The sequence below is a fragment of the Salvelinus sp. IW2-2015 genome, linkage group LG22, assembly GCF_002910315.2.
Source record: "Salvelinus sp. IW2-2015 linkage group LG22, ASM291031v2, whole genome shotgun sequence".
Classification (NCBI taxonomy): Eukaryota; Metazoa; Chordata; class Actinopteri; order Salmoniformes; family Salmonidae; genus Salvelinus; species Salvelinus sp. IW2-2015.
This window is the reverse complement of record NC_036862.1, coordinates 14,503,609-14,523,196: the sequence shown is the minus strand read 5'-3', so window position 1 is coordinate 14,523,196 and position 19,588 is coordinate 14,503,609. Positions and strand designations below refer to the sequence as shown.

Sequence of the window (19,588 nt, the reverse complement as noted above, 5' to 3'; positions counted from 1 at the left end):
CGAGCTGGGAAACACTGGTCTAGGATACATAACAATATAATAAGCAATAGATAGATGCAATACTCAAGTAGGTCACAAAACTGAGGGCGGGGCGTTGTTGAGTGAGTACCTTTTGAAGTCTAGATATTTTTACTCCTACACACCAGGCGCCATTCATTCTAGCCTGAGCGCAAACGATCATACTGGCTTAATACTGTATTTACAGCCATGAGTTGTATCGCCAATAACTAGGGCCTTGAGCTCCAGTCTCTGTCTACATGGACTTATAGACTGGAGTTGGCTCTCTTGTCATTCACTGGATACTGAGAAAGGATGAAAGTCTTCATCTGGCGAAAGACGAGCTTCTGACCAGAGAAATAGAATCTTATTCAAGTTCTGTGCATCTGCCCAGCCGAACACAGACTTACCGGGCAGCCATAGAAGACGTGCAAGAACCTCCTGAGGCGAATGTCACGGCTGACCAGGTCACGGTCACTGCTGGAGGTCAGGTAGAGCAGCAGCTGCTTGACCAGGCCGCTATGCTGGATCTCGAATGACGACACATCTGACTCTGACACAATGCTGCAGATCTCCACGAGGCACTCCACGCCACCGTCCATCTAGGGGGTGGGGGGGGTGACAGCAGTCAAGAATGTTATCATATCCCAAGTCACTCACTACCGTACCTTAATTACCTTGTCATTAGCTAGCAGTGTAAATAGTACCTTGTACCATCAAAACAGCACAGCAAAACAAACAGTTTTTGCAAYTTAGTATTAGCGAACAGGGTCGGCAAAGCAGACTCCAAGATGTCAACTAATGAGTATGTATTTACTGTCAAAGTGCGCAACACTACAACACAGGAGACTATTGTGGAATACAGTACCTGAAGGCTGAGCTGTTCCGTGGCGGTGCAGAGTCTCTGGAGTACATTCAGTGCGGGGTTGCTGCCATCAATTTTTTCAGTGTTGAAGTAGCGGGCCACAAACTTACAGGCCTGCTCTTTGATCCAAGCCTTGATCTTGTCCCTGTGAAGGGGGGGGGGGACCCTATCATTATAATCACCACCACCTTCACCAGGGTTGTCTGAAGATATTACTAGCTGTCAAATCATTGTTTCCTCCAGTCCTTAATTCCGTAAYTCCCTCTCAAAACCCATTGGAGGAGGTTGTCCGAGGGGAGAGAATTTGGATCCAGGAGGAATTGAAGGCACGATCAATTAAACCAGGGGTGCCAAACATACGGCCAAGTGCCAGATCCGGCCCGCAAACCCATTCAATTTTAAGTGCGGCTCTCAGGACCTCGGGGAATGGCGAATGCAGGGCAAAATTTGTTTGCCACCCCTGGATTAAACACTTGCTACATTGCGTGACAGTTTTTACTGAACGACACCTTCCCCAAAACGTTCAATGTTCTCGAACAGACTGAAGTACGTTTGCTCTGTGTGGTGGGGTGTAGCTTGAAGCAATGAGTGACTKATTTTAAAAAAGGGCAGCGGTACATTTTGAATCCTCATATTTGCACAACCCATCCCCTCCACAATTTTCAACTGATCTTTCAGAACAGCACCGTTTCCGTTTAAATGAACGTTTCACACCATTTTTCGGAATGAACGCAGCCCTAATAACATTCTGAGCGAGCTAATGATAATCACCAACACAACTATTATAATCGCCACAACTACCAACTTTATCATCAGTACTACCAACACTGCTATAAAAGCAACACTGTTGTCATCACCATAASAACATTAGTCTTCCTCTTACCTGTTGTTGGAGACTGAGTCCTTGGGAGGGGCACGTGCCAGGCCGCTCACCCCGGCCGTGCGAGAGGGCTCAGAGTTGGTGCTGTTGGTCTGGGCGCCCAGCTTGCCCCAGGTCTTGGGGTTCAGACTGGCCAAGAAGGAGGATTTGGGGGACTGAGTAGTGGTAGGACTCTTGGCTGTAGAAACAGGAAAATGGTTAGTCACAGGATGAAACATGACAAAGTCTGTCTCAAATGATACCCTATAGTTCAMCGTTTCCCAAACTCGGTCCTGGGAACCTCAAAGGGGTGAACGTTTTGGTATTTGCCCTAGCACTAGACAGCTGATTCAAATAATCAACGCTTGATGATTAGTCGATTATATGAATCCGCTGTGTAGAGCCTAGGGKAAAAACCAAAACTTGCACCCTTGGGATGCCCAGGACCAAGTTTGGGAAACGCTGCTACAGTAGTTTGAAATAGACAACAGAGTCTAGTCACGATGCATTTATTTAATTTGGGTAAAGAAAATCACAAGGCGTCAGTTTGCATTCTGCATAAATGGCTGTCTCGACAGATATACCAGGAGTCCAGGCACAAAGAGACATGGAGACCAACGATGCCACATGTSGAGTTGCTCTTGCACTTAGTAATGAACAGTCAAGCCAGAGTAGCGGCTGGCTGCAGATAACATACAGTGGTGAATTGTGTTGATTTGAATGAACGCAAAACAATGTCATAGTAAAAAACCTACACGTTTATATTACTGAACAAAAACATCAAACGCAAAGTGCAACTATTTCACCAAGTTACAGGTCATATAAAGGATATTAGTCTATTGAAATAAATTCAATTGGCCATAATCTATGAATTTCACATGCTGGGCAAGGGTYCAGCAATGGGTGGGCTTAGGAGTGCATAGGGCCACCCACTGGGGAGACAGGGACAGCCAATCAGAATGAGTTTCTCCCCACAAAAGGGCTTTATTACAGACTGAAATAATCCTCAGCACCCCCTTAGACGYTCCCGTAGGTGAAGAAGCCGGATGTGGAGGTCCTCTGGGCAGGTGTGGTTACACTTGGTCTGCGGTTGCGAGACTGGTTGGATGTACTGCCAGTCTCGAAATCGATGTTGGAGGTGGCTTATGGTAGAGAAATTAACACTAAATTCTCTAGACACAGCTCTGGTGGACATTCCTGTAGTCAGCATGCTAATTGCACACTCCCTCAAAACATCTGTGGTATTGTGTTGTGACAGCTGCACATTTTAGGGTGGCCATTTATTGTCCCCAGCACAAGGTCCACCTGTGTAATGATCATGCTGTTTAATCAGCTTCTTGATATGCCACACTTGTCAGGTGGATTAATTATCTTGGCAAAGGAAAAATGTTCACTAACAGGGATGTAAACAAATTTGTGCTCAATTTGAGAGAAATAAGCTTTTTATTTTTTCTGGGATCTTTTATTTCAGCTCATGAAACCAACACTTTCCATGTTGCTTTTATATTTTGGTTTAGTACACACACTATATATTACAAAAATAAGAATGTGGACACCCCTTCAAATTAGTGGATTTGGCCATTTCAGCCATACCCGTTGCMAACAGGTGTATGAAATTGAGCACAAAGCCTTGCAATCTCCAMAGACAAACATTGGCAGTAGAATGGCCTTACTGAAGAGCTCAGACACTTTCAACGTGGCACCGTTAATTCGTCAAACTTCTGCCCTGCTAGAGCTGCCCCAGTCAACTGTAAGTGCTATTATTGTAAAGTGTAAATGTCTAGGAGTAACAACAGCTCAGCTGTGAAGTGGTAAGGCACACAAGCTCACAAAACGGGCCCGTCGAGTGCTGATGCTCGTAAAAATAGTCTGTCCTCAGTTGCAAACTGCCTTTGGAAGCAACGTCAGCACAAGAAGTGTTCGTTAGGAGCTTCATGAAATGGGTTTCCATGGCCGAGCAGCCGCACAAAAGCCTAAGATCACAATGCCCTATGCCAAGCGTCGGCTGGAGTGGCGTAAAGCTAGCCGCCATTGGACTCAGGAGTAGTGGAAATGCGTTCTCTGGAGTGATGAATCACACTTCACCATCTGGCAGGCCCACGGACCAATCTGGGTTTGGCYGATACAAGGAGTACACTACCTGCCCCAATGCCTAGCGCCAACTGTAAAGCTTGGTGGAGGAGGAATAATGGTCTGGGGCTTGTTTTTCCTGGTACGGGCTAGGCCCCTTAGTTCCAGTAAATGGAAATCTTAACGCTACAGCATACAATGACATTCTAGACGATTCTGTTCTTCCAACTTTGTGGAAGGCCTTTTCATGTTTCAGCATGACAATGCCCCGTGCACAAAGCGAGGTCCATACAGATTCATACTTGACTGGCCTGCAAAGAGCCCTGACCTCAACCCTATCAAACACCTTTGGGATGAATTGGAACGCCGAATGTGAGCCAGGCCTAATCGGCCAACATCAGTGCTCGACCTCACCAATGCTCGTGGCTGAATGGAAGCAAGTCCCCGCAGCTATGTTCCAACATCTASCGGGAAGCCTTCCCAAAAGAGTGGAGGCTGTTATAGCAGCAAAGGGGGGACCAACTCCACATTAATGCCCATGATTTTAGAATGAGATGTTAAGGTGTCCACAAACTTTTGGTCAAGGAATTGTACCTTTAGTGCTACAAATGTATCATTGACATTTAGCTTTAGTGTCACCTGTGAGAAGCATTTGCATCCCGTCTTAGATTGTAGGAGAGTTCCAATAACAACAATTACCCTGATTGTCTACTTTGTCTTCGTCCCTGGGAGGAGAGTACTTGGGCCTTCTGGGCCCTCTCTTAGGCAGACGTTTTCTCTTCAGCACATCACTTAACCGCCTAGGAGAGAGGGACAGATTAATGTTGTTCTATGGAGGAGAATGAGAGTTTACTTCTGTGTGGTATATCTGACCCATCATACGTGCACATTCACATGTATTTAGTCCTCGTGTTCTCACCCCTGTGGACTGAGGTCTAGTGAGTCGTCCATGCTGTGCTGGAAGCTAGGCGAGCCCAGGTCTGGGGTGGCGTTGGAGGCCGCCGTAGTGGTCGCAGTGCTGATGGTGGTGGTACACAGGCTAGCTGTGCCGCTGGTGCACGCCTTTGGGGGACTTGTAAGGAAGGCCTCTGACTCAGCCAGGTTCTTCACCTGGTGCATAACACCTGGAGAGGGGAGGGCAGATGGAATACATTGAAATTCCTATTTTCCCGATTCTCTGATATTAAAGAGGATGGCGTAAGAAATTGTGATTCAATAAATCAGYGAAAATCTATGACATTTAGCTGGATAAACAGCTTTCTGTGGTCCATGACAAAGTACATTGCGGTGTGACATCAATTTTCGGACTTTTCTAAAATACATTGAAGCTCAAATAGCAGTTGAGGATCCATCATAACAGGTCCTCTCCTGGTGCTAGAAAAGAGCTGTATTTCAGCTGGGTGTTTTTGATCATTACAGGTCAGCTCCTCTGGGGAGGAGACACAGACAGGATCCATTACCTTCTCTTCTGAAGAAGACACTGAATACGTCGGGCAGCTTCTGCATGAGGATCTCAGCCATCTGCAGAGAGCCAACTACAATCTTCAGGTCTTGGCTGGACAGCATGGAGGCAATGTGACTGGGAGAAGGGAAAAGACAAATACTGAGGTTCAGGTGTAGTGTAAAGACACATGCTGTACTGGCTATTACTTTTTGTCCATGGAGGCAGACATCTTGACTCAAGAGCACCCCAAGGTTGAGAGCAAAAGTTCACCTGGACACAGCGTGGTTCCTCAGCACGTCCTTGAGGAGCTCGGCATCGGCGAAGAAGATGATCCTGAGGATGGCTCGGAGGCACTTATGTCTGACGGCTGGGCCGGCCGACGAGCTGTACACCTCGTACAGCACCCCGAACAGGGTCTTGATGAAGCACTTGGCCAGCTCAGGGTCCTCCTTCATCAGCTGGGCCCGTGCATCCTCCCGCCTCACCTCCTGGTGACCCCCTGGGGGACAGACAGGGGAAAACTCATGTAAGATTTGATCGTTCTTTTGACTCAAAAGGAGAAATTGGATTCCATCAGCTAGTGCAGAATAAAAACATGGCCTGTTCAATTTCACAAAACTTTACCAAGAGATGCTGTAAGAGCTGCCTCTCTTGAGCATTTCTCCATTGGGAAAGAGGTAATCTTTCCTTAAATGGGACTACTTTGTTCAAAGGACCAATAACTTGGGGCAGGGACCAAGCTATAAATTTAGGTGAACAAAGCTAGTCTCAGAACCAATCAGGGCATTATACTAGATCAACTGACACAAGATGCATACAACTGACACAAGTTTGGGGATAGTCTATCACTATAATAAATGGTGGCGTGTCTCTCACCAGTAGTGGGGTTGGCTAAGGGGTTGGGTTTCCTCTGGATACCCCGTGCTGTGCCAGTGTCCTCGTTGATCTGCTGCATAGAGTTGAAGTCGATAGTGTAGACGCGGCCCAGGGTGGACAGGCTGATCTCGTCCTCTCCGTTCTGGTGGGCCGTCTGGAGAGGAAGAGAGAACCAGACACCCCCAGACGTTAGTGTAACACTGGGCTACACAGGGGATTCACACAGCTCACAACATACGAAGGTGGTCTACTTTGTTGTAGTATAGGTAGGGCCAAGAGTTTTCCCGGACAACATGAAGAGGAAAAACTCTGGGCCCCAAGTCTGGATGAAAAGAAAGTCCCTATAATGGAGCGGAGCAGCATGTCTGTTCTTTACCTCAATGATGCGACTGTCGATGCGGTTGTAGGGGTGCCACAGGCCCCGGTCGTCCCTCCACTGCCAGATGGCCCCCTCTGTGGCCTGGGCACTGCCCTTCTTCAGCATGAGGTCCACAGCAAAGATTCCCTCTCTAGGAAGGCAGGGCATTAGCTCGCTGGTGGTGGGGGAGACAACAAAAAGACAGTTAGCAAAGTGCATCAGTGAACTTCGCAAACAAGGCATGTGGTGAGTGCATGGAGGCCGCCATCTTTATGTACGTCCACCATTGGGGCAGAAAAGGTTGTTGTAACGTTGAACGCAGCAGCAGAGGGGGTTCCTTACCAGATGAGTGAGGTGAGTTCATAGAGCTCCTGTGGGCTCCGGGGCACCAGGTCAATCTGCTCCTGGCAGCTACCGTTGGCCGCTCCGCACAGAAGGAAGCGCAGAGTCTCTGCAATATCTGAACAAAGACAACGTCCTTAGTTCACTCTTTCCACAGGCAACTGGCTTAGACACAGTCAGGGACTTTAGCCTTGGAGGCATTTAGACTGCCATTATATATTTAACTTCCCCAAGATTTTGTAAGCTGCATTGTTAGGCTTTATTCAAGTGAGAAGTGTAAATACGCACCGGTAGAAAGTGTGTGTGTGTGTGTGTGTGTGTGTCGGTCTGTGAGCCACTCACTCTGCTTCATGAGCTGCACGGCCAGACAGGGGCAGTTGGAGCACATGAGGGAGAACATGCGCACCACCATGATGAACATGCCCGAGCTGAGCACAGGCGGGGTGACCACCAGCAGCTGCTGGATGTTGGTCAGCAGGTCCCGCGAGGCCACCTGCTGCAGCAGGTTCTGTGGACAATGGCCATACAGAGGTCAAAGGTCAGTCATCGTGATGACGTCATCATGGGTCTGCTCAGGAGGGTGAGAGATATTAGAGCCATAGAAATGTGTCGAGTAGAACCGCCTCACTCACCTCCTCGTGTTGAAAGTTATCCACCAGTCTGGCAAAACAGAGACAAGTGCTTTCGACAGATTTCTTATCCTGTACGTGGGGGGGGGGGGATAACCACATTAGACAATTGACGCATCTTCACAGGTAACATGCCACAGACAACACCAACCTCACATGCAACATAGAGTATGTAAAAGTTGAACATGTGTGTACCTGGTGTGTGAGTCTCTGGGTCAGCAGTGGCAGAGAATCAGAGACAAAGTGGAACTCGTCAGGGGTGATGCTCTGGCAGCAGTTGGCGGCAATGGCCAGGGCGTTCCTCTGGGCGTTGATGCTAAAGAACTCCAGGTACAGCAGACAGTCAGCCAGGCCACCCTGCATGACACAGGAAACACCCCACAGTTAAACACAAGGATAGGGAATCATTCAGATTTTTATGAGTAACCACGRGACAATAATTGAGAAACAAAAACGTAATTTGTTCCATTTTCTTTAAAATGACTGTTCCACGAAAATGCGCATATGAACATAACTGGCATGCAGAACGGTAGAAATGGTACGACACAAACTTCCCAAACTTGAAACTCACGCACCGCCTATGAAGTATATAGAAAATAATTGCCTCCACGGTCAGATTTTGCCTATAGGCTACTTTGAAGCAAGGTAAGACATGCCTCATTAAATAAAACATACAGGTTAAAAAAAATCTAAATGCATACTGCCTCCAGCTCACATTGTAAAGTGGTGTGTGAAGAGCTGATAACCTGTTGCCTGCACTTGAATGGGAGGTACGCTTCAATTACAYGTTAATAAAAATAGCTTGTTTTAAAATCATGCACCAAAACTGTTAACACYCGATTGCATTTAGAATAGTTGCAAATAGGGTTTATAAAAGCTTGTTTTACTCCAGCAGCAACCAGCTGAGGAGCTGCAGGTGAAATTCTGCTCAAAATAGACTCTGTACGCTGTGATAGTTGTGTTGGATAAACAAGATACATGACTAATGAAAATAKACAGGCCAATTTAATAATAACAAATATGTAATTAACCTATAGAATGATAAGCATGACAGTCAACTGTATTTCAATCGACTGATATTTCAATCAATTAATAAAAAGCATTATTTTGCAAGGGGATATTTTTACTCCTGATCTTTTTGGCCGGCAACAGTTTTATTTATCGACTATTTTTATTTGTTGTTTTCAAAAGCCGTCTATTTCCGGCTAACGGAAAACCTGCTGCACAGCTATCATACAGCCACCACCGTTAACACCTATTTTAAGGTGAGCCAATGAGACCCGGGTAGGGAGCAGAGATGATGACATGGAGAGAGAGAGAGAGAGAGAGGCAGAGCTGAGCCACAGGTGGGAGACAGAGGGAGCAACACTTACAGCCTGCAGGATGGCTTTGCTGTGACGCCTTGACAACATCTCCAAGGCAGTCAGGGCCTGCTCCGCCACATCAATGAATTGGATCACCTGAAGCTGCAGGCAAAGAGGAGAGAGATAGATCCATTAGCATATCCACCACCGGTTTATGACCGCATTTGAATGAAGAGGGAACAAGAACATGAGAGAATGACAGAAACGGAAGGCAAGAGAAGAACAACGTGTGGGTTAGAAATACTTGGGGTGCATTCAGAAGGCATGAATTGTCCTGAGTCTGCACAACTCTGCCAGGACCTAGGATCAAGGTAGACACTCAAGTGTTTTAGTACTATATCTCTTGACACAATGATGAAAATAATCATGGCCTCTAAACCTTCTAGCTGCATACTGGATCCTATTCCTACTAAACTACTGAAAGAGCTGCTTCCTGTGCTTGGCCCTCATATGTTGAACATAATAAACATCTCTCTATCCACCGGATGTGTACCAAACTCACTAAAAGTGGCAGTAATAAAGCCTCTCTTGAAAAAGCCAAACCTTGACCCGGAAAATATAAAAAACTATCGGCCTATATCGAATCTTCCATTCCTCTCAAAAATTTTAGAAAAAGCTGTTGCGCAGCAACTCACTGCCTTCCTGAAGACAAAAAATGTATACGAAATGCTTCAGTCTGGTTTTAGACCCCATCATAGCACTGAGACTACTTGTGAAGGTGGTAAATGACCTTTTAATGGCGTCAGACCGAGGCTCTGCATCTGTCCTCGTGCTACTAGACCTTAGTGCTGCCTTTGACACCATCGATCACCACATTCTTTTGGAGAGACTGGAAACCCAAATTGGTCTACACGGACAAGTTCTGGCCTGGTTTAGATCTTACCTGTCGGAAAGATATCAGTTTGTCTCTGTGAATGGTTTGTCCTCTGACAAATCAACTGTACATTTCGGTGTTCCTCAAGGTTCCGTTTTAGGACCACTATGTTTTCACTATATATTACCTCTTGGGGATGTTATTCGAAAACATAATGTTAACTTTCACTGCTATGCGGATGACACACAGCTGTACATTTCATGAAACGTGAAGCCTCAAAATTGCCCTCGCTAGAAGCCTGTGTTTCAGACATAAGGAAGTGGATGGCTGCAAACTTTCTACTTTTAAACTCGGACAAAACAGAGATGCTTGTTCTAGGTCCCAAGAAACAAAGAGATCTTCTGTTAAATCTGACAATTAATCTTGATGGTTGTAAAGTCGTCTCAAATAAAACTGTGAAGGACCTCGGCGTTACTCTTGACCCTGATCTCTCTTTTGACGAACATATCAAGACTGTTTCAAGGACAGCTTTTTTCCATCTACGTAACATTGCAAAAATCAGAAATTTTTGGTCCAAAAATGATGCAGAAAAATTAATCCATGCATTTGTTACTTCTAGGTTAGACTACTGCAATGCTCTACTTTCCGGCTACCCGGATAAAGCACTAAATAAACTTCAGTTAGTGCTAAATACGGCTGCTAGAATCCTGACTAGAACCAAGAAAATGATCATATTACTCCAGTGCTAGCCTCCCTACACTGGCTTCCTGTTAAGGCAAGGGCTGATTTCAAGGTTTTACTGTTAACCTATAAGCGTTACATGGGCTTGCTCCTACCTATCTTTCCGAGTTGGTCCTGCCGTACATACCTACACGTACGCTACGGTCACAAGATGCAGGCCTCCTAATTGTCCCTAGAATTTCTAAGCAAACAGCGGGAGGCAGGGCTTTCTCCTATAGATCTCCATTTTTATGGAATAGTCTGCCTACCCATGTGAGAGACGCAGACTCGGTCTCAACCTTTAAGTCTTTACTGAAGACTTATCTCTTCAGTAGGTCATATGATTGAGTGAGTCTGGGCCAGGAGTGTGAAGGTGAACGGAAAGGCCTCTGGACAACGAACCGCCCTTGCTGTCTCTGCCTGGCCGGTTCCCCTCTCTCCACTGGATTCTCTGCCCCTAACCCTATTACAGGGGCGAGTCACTGGCTTACTGGTGCTCTTTCATGCCGTCCCTAGGAGGGGTGCGTCACTTGAATGGGTTGAGTTACTGACGTGATCTTCCTGTCTGGGTTGGCGCCCCCCCTTGGTTTGTGCTGTGGTGGAGATTCTGTGGGCTATACCGGCCTTGTCTCAGGATTGTAAGTTGGTGTTGAAGATATCCCTCTAGTTGTGTGTGGGCTGTGCTTTTGCAGAGTGGTGTGGGGTTATATCCTTCTGTTTGGCCCTGTCCGGGGGTTCTCTGATGGGGCCACAGTGTCTCCTGACCCCTCCTGTCTCAGCCTCCAGTATTTATGCTGCAGTAGTTTGTGTCGGGGGCTAGGGTCAGTTGGTTATACCTGGAGTACTTCTCCTATCTTATCCAGTGTCCTGTGTGAATTTAAGTATGCTCTCTCTAATTCTCTCGTTCTCTCTTTCTTTCTCTCTCTCGGAGAACCTGAGCCCTAGGACCATACGTCACGGCAAACCGGGCATGATGACTCCTTGCTGTCCCCAGTCCACCTGGCCTTGCTGCTGTTCCAGTTTCAACTGTTCTGCCTGCTGTTATGGAACCCACCTGTTCAACTCTTAATGATCGGCTATGAAAAGCCAACTGACATTTATTCCTGATTATTATTTGACCATGCTTGTCATTTATGAACATTTTGAAAATCTTGGCTCTCTAATTCTCTCCTTCTCTCTTTCTTTCTCTCTCTCGAGGACCGGAGCCCTAGGACCATACGTCAGGACTACCGGGCATGATGACTCCTTGCTGTCCCCAGTCGCCTGGCCCTGCTGCTATTCCAGTTTCAACTGTTCTGCCTGCGGTTACCTGTCCCAGACCTGCTTTTTCAATTCTTAATGATCGGCTATGAAAAGCCAACTGAAAATGATTCATGATTATTATTTGACCATGCTTGTCACTTATGAACATTTTGAACATCTTGGCATAGTTCTGTTATAATCTCCACCCAGCACAGCCAGAAGAGGACTGCCACCCCTCATAGCCTGGTTCCTCTCTAGGTTTCTTCCTAGGTTTTGGCCTTTCTAGGGAGTTTTTCCTAGCCACCGTGCTTCTACACTGCATTGCTTGCTGTTTGGGTTTTAGGCTGGGTGTCTGTACAGCACTTCGAGATATTAGCTGATGTACGAAGGGCTATATAAAATAAACTTGATTTGATTTTGAATTGGTTGGACATGTTTTTAAAGGACTAGGTAGTACTTTAAATTTTATGAGAACGTTACCGTTTCAAAGCGTGTGTTTAGTGCCTACTGAACCTGAGCAGAGGGGGTCATCCTACCTTTTCCAGGAAGACAGGGATGGCGTCCACGACCACAGCAGAGGACCGAGGCAGCGCCTCCATCATGTAAGTGAGAGCACGGGAGGCGTGGTTCATCTGAGCAGAGTCACGGGTTAAGATACAGTTTTCACAAGCATAACCACAAAGCAACCATGTTGGCTGGAACCATACAGTTAACGCTGCTCAGGTACAGTTTTATGCAACCAAATGTAACTAGGAGACAGAGTGCAGTGTTGCACATTGTTTGCGAAACATTTCAGCACCTGCAATGTAGGCCTAATGTCATGGTGAAAATCAAATATCACTCCCCCCCCCAAAGATAGCTCAGGATACTCACAATGTCAAAATTATGCTCCATCTGCAYCAATGTGATCTGTGAGGAAGAGAAGAGGGGAATAAGAGACTTAGCAAATCAAGACCGTGTAAAATGACTGAAGACAAAAATGTGGACAAAGCATTGAGTGACTCACCAGAGCGGGCACCACGCTCTTCACAGGGAAGCCTCCTAGCGTCTCCTCGTTGCCCATCACCAGCAGCTGGCACATCTCGATGGCGGCCTGGAGCTGCTGGGACTCGTCACCGGTGGCCTGAAGGCCCTGCAGCAGCTGCTGAGCCTTGGAGCCTGGGAGGAGAAATGGGATAAAGCAGGTCAGAGTAGAGACTAAACAGCAGGGACAGTATTCACAAGAGTGCTGATATAGGATCAGTTTAGCCTTTAAGATCAAACTGAATAAGATTATATGGCGAGGGGGATCAGACCCTAGATCAGCACTCCTCCTCTGAGAAACCTTTTTAATATGGGCCCTGCCAGGAGTGCAGTGAGCATACACTTGGATTACAGTTGAGTCAATAGCAGGTTAGAAGAATAAAGACAGACATAAGTGAACTCAACACCTCCCCTGAGAGAATATAAACATCTTGCTTACAGATGTTAAGTGGTAATTAAATGGATTCTGGACACAGACAAAGTGTAGTACTTACTGGCTCCACTGCCTATGGTTCTGTGAAACAGCTGGGACATACGGGGTCCCAGGGGCCCAAAGAGGTGTGGGGGTAGACCCCTGGCCTCCAACAGTGCTGTGAGGAGAAAATAGCCAGGTTAGACAACAACCAAAGACCCAGCAACACCAACAGGAGCTGACAGGGAACTTAGGTGCCAATGTTCCTGTCTGTATCAATGTGTGTGTGTGTGTGTGTATATATATATATTTAACTTTCACCCCTTTTTCTCCCAAATTTCATGGTATCCAATTGGTAGTTACAGTCTTGTGTCTCATCGCTGCAACACCCGTACGGACTAGGGAGAGGCGAAGGTCGAGAGCCATGCGTCCTGCGAAACACGACCCAACCAAGCCGCACTGCTTCTTGAAACAATGCCCGCTTAACCCGGAAATCAGCCACACCAATGTGTCGGAGGAAACACCTCCGACCAGGTGTACACCTGGTGACCGTGTCAGCGTGCAAGCGCCCGGCCCGCCACAGGAGTCGCTAGAGCGCGATGGGACAAGGACATCCCTGCCGGCCAAACCCTCCCCTAACCCGGACGCTGGGCAAATTGTGCGCCGCCCCATGGGTCTCCCGGTCGCGGCCAGCTGCGACAGAGCCTGGACTTGAACCAGGATCTCTAGCGGCACAGCTAGCAACTGCGATGCAGTACCTTAGAATACTGCGCCACTCAGGAGGCCCCTGGAACCTGTATCTAAGGAAAGCTGTGATCGTCATACCTTGGAGTCTGCCCATTTCAGAGTCATCGGACTCACTCTCACCGGATGTGGTCATCCCTACAGCTCCGGCCACTGAACTAGAAGCTGGAGAGAGAYAAAAAAAGAACCGTTACACCACTATTTTCATTATCAGAATGACAACCGATTTCTCTCATAAGGAAGGCCAGGTCAGTAKAGGTGCATCAAAGCTGGAACGAGAGACTGAAACGAGAGACTTCTATATCAAGGCCATCAGAATGTTAAACAGCCATCACTAACAGAGATGCTGCTGCCCACAGACTTGAAATCACTGGCCACTTTAACAAATGGATCACTAGTCACTTAAAATAATGCCACTTTAATAATGTTTACATATCTTGCATTACTCATCTCATATGCATATACTGTAAATTATACCATCTATTGCATCTTGCCTATGCCGCTCGGTCATTGCTCATCCATATATTTATATATTATTATTCCATTCCTTTACTTAGATGTGTGTAATAGGTAGTTGTGGAATTGTTATACTACTTGTTAGATATTGCTGCACTGTCAAAAACATAAGCACTTCGCTACAATGGCAATCTGCTAACCATGTGTATGTGACCAATAAAATWAAATTTGATTTAAAGGGTATACAAACCCAGGCAGGGCTAGGAATAAAGTCAATGATCTTTTAGTGTAGACACACACAAACCAAGCAGAGGCTACACCAAGCTTTGGCTGGCTCCTAGGCGTTTAAACCAAACACATACCAGAAATTCTTGGATAGTCCAAATGTTTTGAGCCACTAAAGGGCCATGGGGAGAGAATCTCTGCTACCACAAGCAGGTAGTGTACCACTGAGTTTTGCCTGACCATGCGAGCTGAGAAGGAAAAACTCTGTGCTCTAGCAGCAGTAGATACCTGTACCTGAAGCCCCCTGCGGGGCCTCGTCAGTGCGGGCGGCCGAGGAGTTGGCCCCGTCCTGGTTGTTGTCCGAGTCGGCCATCTTCTCTTGTCGGCGAGCGTCGGCTGCCCCGCGCTTGCCCAGGCCTGAGCCTCGCCGACTGCACAGACAGGGGGGGAGAAAAAGGCAGAGGGGGACAGTGAGTGACGGCGCAGCAAACAACTAGATCACACAGAGCCCACGGTCAAACAAGACAGCACACAATAAATTCTGGAAATTTTCCATGGGAAGTTAAGCCTGGGAATTTTGCTTAAATTCATATAAAAAAAATAGTTCGCTTACAACAGTGAACCTTCTTTGTGGGATACACAAGGCAATTCTAGGTTGTGTGGCATATTTTGGTWAAACTATCCKCAATTCAATGGAATGTACAGCTGATTCTCAAGATCTGGTACACTAATGAGATGCTAGAGCCCACACTACTACACTGTCTGAGCCGAGAACTACATGCTTTCTGGTAAGTTTTGATTACAATACTGGGTGGGGTCAATATATTTTATATGACATGATTTCTTGTTAGCTAGTAAATAGTAACCTACAGCAAAGTGTGTTTAAATCATTTCTAACTTGTTAACAATTTCTGCTAGTTCGTTTTTGCTACCATGTGGGTTTTAGCTTGCATGAGCCTGCTAACTGAAATGTTAATTCACCTGTTTACATACATGTTTCATTTTAAAACATCTTACAAAGAAGTTGTTTAATCTAACTGCTTAACTTTTTATCTGTATATAAAATTGTATTTCTCTCTCTTTTTTTCTCATCTTTACAGGAAAATGCCACAGGCACTATCTGATGTGTGGAGACATTTCACTGCAGCTAATGTAGAAGGAAAAGGTATGTACATTTGTAAATACTGTGCCAAATCATATGTGAAGAATGCAACAACGATGCAGAATCATCTGGCCAAGTGCATAAAGTTCCCTCAGCGCTCACAACAAGCAACCTCTGTCCTCTACTTCTATTCGAGGTGAAAATTATGAATCAGACACCTTATAGATAGCAACAGCTCATGGCCATCCTGGAATCAGATTTTCTTTTTTGACTGAATGGAGGAACGTAGTCCAAGAAATGCTGATGAATGTCTTGCTCAAACTGTGTTTGCAACTGGTTCACCTCTGATGCTCACAGGCAATGTGTATTGGAAGAGATTTATGAATGTTCTTCGCCCAGCATACACCCCCATCTACTCATTTGCAGAGTTCAACAGAGTTCAAGTGAAGGTCAAGAAAACCATAGAGAAAGCAGACTATTGCAAACATCTCTGATAGGTGATCGAATGTTGGTGGGCAAGGAATAAACTACATAATCCCCACCCCTCAACCAGTATTCTACAAGAGCCTAAACACAAGGGACAACAGAGACACCAGTCTCTACATTGCAGATGAGCTGAAGGCAGTCATCTATGACCTTGGACCACAGAAAGTATTTGCACTGGTGACAGAAAAAGCAGCAAACATGAAGGCTGCTTGGTCTAAAGTGGAGGAGTCCTACCCTCACATCACACCGATTGGCTGTGCTGCTCATGCATTGAATCTGCTCCTCAAGGACATCATAGCACTGAAAACAATGGATACACTCTACAAGAGAGCCAAGGAAATGGTTAGTTATGTGAAGGGTCATTAAGTTAAAGCAGCAATCTACCTCAACAAGCAAAGTGAGAAGAATAAGAGCACTACATTGAAGCTGCCAAGCCACACCCGTTGGGGTGGTGTTGTCATGTTTGACAGTCTCCTGGAGGGGAAGGAGTTTCTCCCAGAAATGGCTATATATATATATATATATATACACAGTCTGCCGATATGGACAGCCCCCATCAAGAGGATCCTCCTGGATGATGTATTTTGGGAGAGAGTGGTAAGCAGCCTGAAACCTATAGCAGTAGCCATTGCACGGATTGAGGGAGATAATGCCATCCTGTCTGATGTTCAGACTCTGCTTGCAGATGTAAGAAGAAATCCGTACTGTCCTGCCCACTTCACGGTTGCTCCAGGCAGAGGAAACTGCAGTTCTGAAATATATCAAAAAGCGTGAAGACTTCTGAGGTGTGTATGGCCTTCAGGCAGCATACATGTTGGACCCCAAGTATGCTGGCAAGAGCATCCTGTCTGGTGCAGAGATCAACAAGGCCTATGGTGTCATCACAACCGTGTCTTGCCACCTTGGCCTGGATGAAGGCAAGGTTTTTGGCAGTCTGGCGAAGTACACTTCCAAGCAAGGGCTTTGGGATGGAGATGCAATATGGCAGTCGTTCCAACATCTCATCAGCCACCTGGTGGAAGGAACTTTGTGGATCTGAGGCTCTTCCCCTGTTGCCTCCCATCATCCTCCAAATCCTCCCAACATCAGCCACTTCAGAGCACAACTGGTCCTTGTCTAGGAACACACACACACACACCAAAGCACGCAACAGGCTGACCAATACAAGGGTTGAAAAATTTGAGACTTTTTGAGCCTGACAAGCCATCCTCAACAAGGTTGGAAAGTGACAGTGAAGATGAGTCCTCAGAGTCTGATGTTCAAGAAGTGGACATTGAGGAGGTCCAGGGAGAAGACATGGAAGCCTGAGAGGTAGACAACCAAAGCTTTAGTTTCTAGACTACTATTTCACAGATGTATGTTGAAAACATTTTTGGGAGATGCGATGGATCATTGGGGATCACTCAATATTCACTTTTGTTGTTCTTTGAAAATCATCCTATGTGAAGAGTCAACTAAATTAATTAAAGTTAAATTCGTAACTAAATTGTTTTTTTATTTCTATTGGAAGGATTTCATAATTTGCAATTATGTCTACTTATGATAAACCTTTTACCTTATGTTTGTCTCCACATGATATGGTCAATATCCAACGCAAAAAAAAKCACCTACATTTAAATGGTATTAATATTCATTTYCATATATTTCCGTTAATTCCCATGGGAAGTTTCCACCACTGAATATTCCAAAACATGCAACCTTAATGTTCACATACAGACATGCAGGTAACCACAACAAGCATGTTTACGTTCCTGAATGGTGTAACWGTCCAGAGGAAAATATACATTTAAAAAAGTGATATATATATATATACATTCTGTTAACGCATACCAAAACAATGTTGTCGACTCATCCTATACTCGTATGTGACCACAGAAGAAATTGTGGGGAAAAATAAACTTAATTCCAAAAGGTGGGGTTTTGGAAGGAAAATTATCACTCAGTGTATTAAAAAATATATATTTGTTAGAAATCCAGAAACACTGGACATTTAATTTGAAGGAATAATCCACCCAAAACCACAAATTCCTATGAGTTAGTGTTAAATAACACTAATATGTGAGAATTATGTTTTCGGCGATGACATTTTTCTTTTTGTCATTATAATAAAGGTTGGTAGCAACATGTGAAAAATGTTGTAGAAATCTGTTGCAGCGCAAGTCGACTACAAAATCTCTTGGCTGGCTATGTAGCTAGCAAGCAAATGTAGCTACACACGATAATACCAAAGCTAATATTAGCATGTGAAGTAGCTAGCCAGCTGTAAAATTGACAAACTGCACTCTGACCATGTCCAACCTGCAGATTGTCTGCCTCAAGGAGGGGGGTTGAAGTTGCTATGCCACGGCACGTACCCATATACAGTGGCTTGCGAAAGTATTCACCCCCTTGACATTTTCCTATTTTGTTGCCTTACAACCTGGAATTAAAATATATTTTTGGGGGGTTTGTATCATTTGATTTACACAACATGCCTACCACTTTGAAGATGCAAAATATTTTTTATTGTGAAACAAACAAGAAATTTATTTTTATTTATTTTATTTAACCTTTATTTAACCAGGTAGGCAAATTGAGAACACGTTCTCATTTACAATTGCGACCTGGCAATAATAAGCCCAAAAAACAAAAACTTGAGCGTGCATGACTATTCACCCCTCAAAGTTGTAGAGCTACCTTTAGCAGCAATTACAGCTGCAAGTCTCTTGGGGTATGTCTCTATAAGCTTGACACATCTAGCCACTGGGATTTTTGGCCATTCTTCAAGGCAAAACTGCTACAAATTCTTCAAGTTGCATGGGTTCTGCTGGTGTACAGCCATCTTTAAGTCATTGAGGTCTGGGCTTTGACTAGGCCATTCCAAGACATTTAAATGTTTCCTCTTAAACCACTCAAGTGTTGCTTTAGCAGTAAGCTTAGGGTCATTGTCCTGCTGGAAGGTGAACCACCGCCCCAGTCTCAAATCTCTGGAAGACTGAAACAGGTTTCCCTCAAGAAATTCCCTGTATTGAACGCCATCCATTAATTCCTTCAATTCTGACCAGTTTCCCAGTCCCTGCCGATGAAAAACATCTCCACAGCATGATGCTGCCACCACCATGCTTCACTGTAGGGATGGTGTTCTCGGGAGATGAGACGTGTTGGGTTTGCACCAGACATAGCGTTTTCCTTAATGGCCAAAAATCTCAATTTTAGTCTGATCTGAACAGAGTACCTTCTTCCATATGTTTGGGGAGTCTCCCACATGCCTTATGGCAAACACCATTGCTTATTTTTTTCTTTAAGCAATGGCTTTTTCTGTACACTCTTCCGTAAAGCCCAGCTCTGTGGAGTGTACGGCTTAAAGTGGTCTTATGGACAGATACTCCAATCTCTGCTGTGGAGCTTTGCYGCTCCTTCAGGCTTATCTTTGGTCTCTTTGTTTCCTCTCTGATTAATGCCGTCCTTGCCTGGTCCGTGAGTTTTGGTGGGCGGCCCTCTCTTGGCAGGTTTGTTGTGGTGCCATATTCTTTTATTTTTTAAATAATGGATTTAAATGGTGCTCCGTGGGATGTTCAAAG

General features: G+C 45.4%; 1 protein-coding gene and 1 non-coding gene across 16 annotated transcripts in view; both read right to left on the bottom strand.

The window, feature by feature from the left end:
* LOC111949337 (E3 ubiquitin-protein ligase TRIP12) overlaps positions 1 to 19,588 on the bottom strand; it is a 79,281-nt gene that overhangs the window by 16,112 nt on the left and 43,581 nt on the right. For 6 of the 15 annotated variants that reach the window (XM_070434052.1, XM_070434051.1, XM_070434054.1 and 3 more), the window contains 20 exons: positions 14,729 to 14,881; positions 13,841 to 13,924; positions 13,098 to 13,193; positions 12,587 to 12,738; positions 12,454 to 12,489; positions 12,117 to 12,212; positions 8,814 to 8,906; positions 7,636 to 7,797; positions 7,444 to 7,512; positions 7,154 to 7,319; positions 6,812 to 6,929; positions 6,488 to 6,644; positions 6,112 to 6,265; positions 5,506 to 5,734; positions 5,252 to 5,370; positions 4,711 to 4,915; positions 4,491 to 4,591; positions 1,746 to 1,920; positions 866 to 1,007; positions 408 to 599 (listed from right to left, as the gene is read on the bottom strand). In XM_070434052.1, the coding sequence (XP_070290153.1) occupies positions 408 to 599; positions 866 to 1,007; positions 1,746 to 1,920; positions 4,491 to 4,591; positions 4,711 to 4,915; positions 5,252 to 5,370; positions 5,506 to 5,734; positions 6,112 to 6,265; positions 6,488 to 6,644; positions 6,812 to 6,929; positions 7,154 to 7,319; positions 7,444 to 7,512; positions 7,636 to 7,797; positions 8,814 to 8,906; positions 12,117 to 12,212; positions 12,454 to 12,489; positions 12,587 to 12,738; positions 13,098 to 13,193; positions 13,841 to 13,924; positions 14,729 to 14,881 (2,699 nt within the window). The remainder of the gene's footprint in view (positions 1 to 407; positions 600 to 865; positions 1,008 to 1,745; positions 1,921 to 4,490; positions 4,592 to 4,710; positions 4,916 to 5,251; positions 5,371 to 5,505; positions 5,735 to 6,111; positions 6,266 to 6,487; positions 6,645 to 6,811; positions 6,930 to 7,153; positions 7,320 to 7,443; positions 7,513 to 7,635; positions 7,798 to 8,813; positions 8,907 to 12,116; positions 12,213 to 12,453; positions 12,490 to 12,586; positions 12,739 to 13,097; positions 13,194 to 13,840; positions 13,925 to 14,728; positions 14,882 to 19,588) is intronic. The other 9 variants (XM_023966419.2, XM_023966420.2, XM_023966425.2 and 6 more) reach the window with 4 other exon arrangements.
* On the bottom strand, positions 2,286 to 2,424 carry LOC111949985 (small nucleolar RNA SNORA8). Its single transcript, XR_002875432.1, has one exon. It is a non-coding gene; the product is annotated as a small nucleolar RNA SNORA8 (small nucleolar RNA).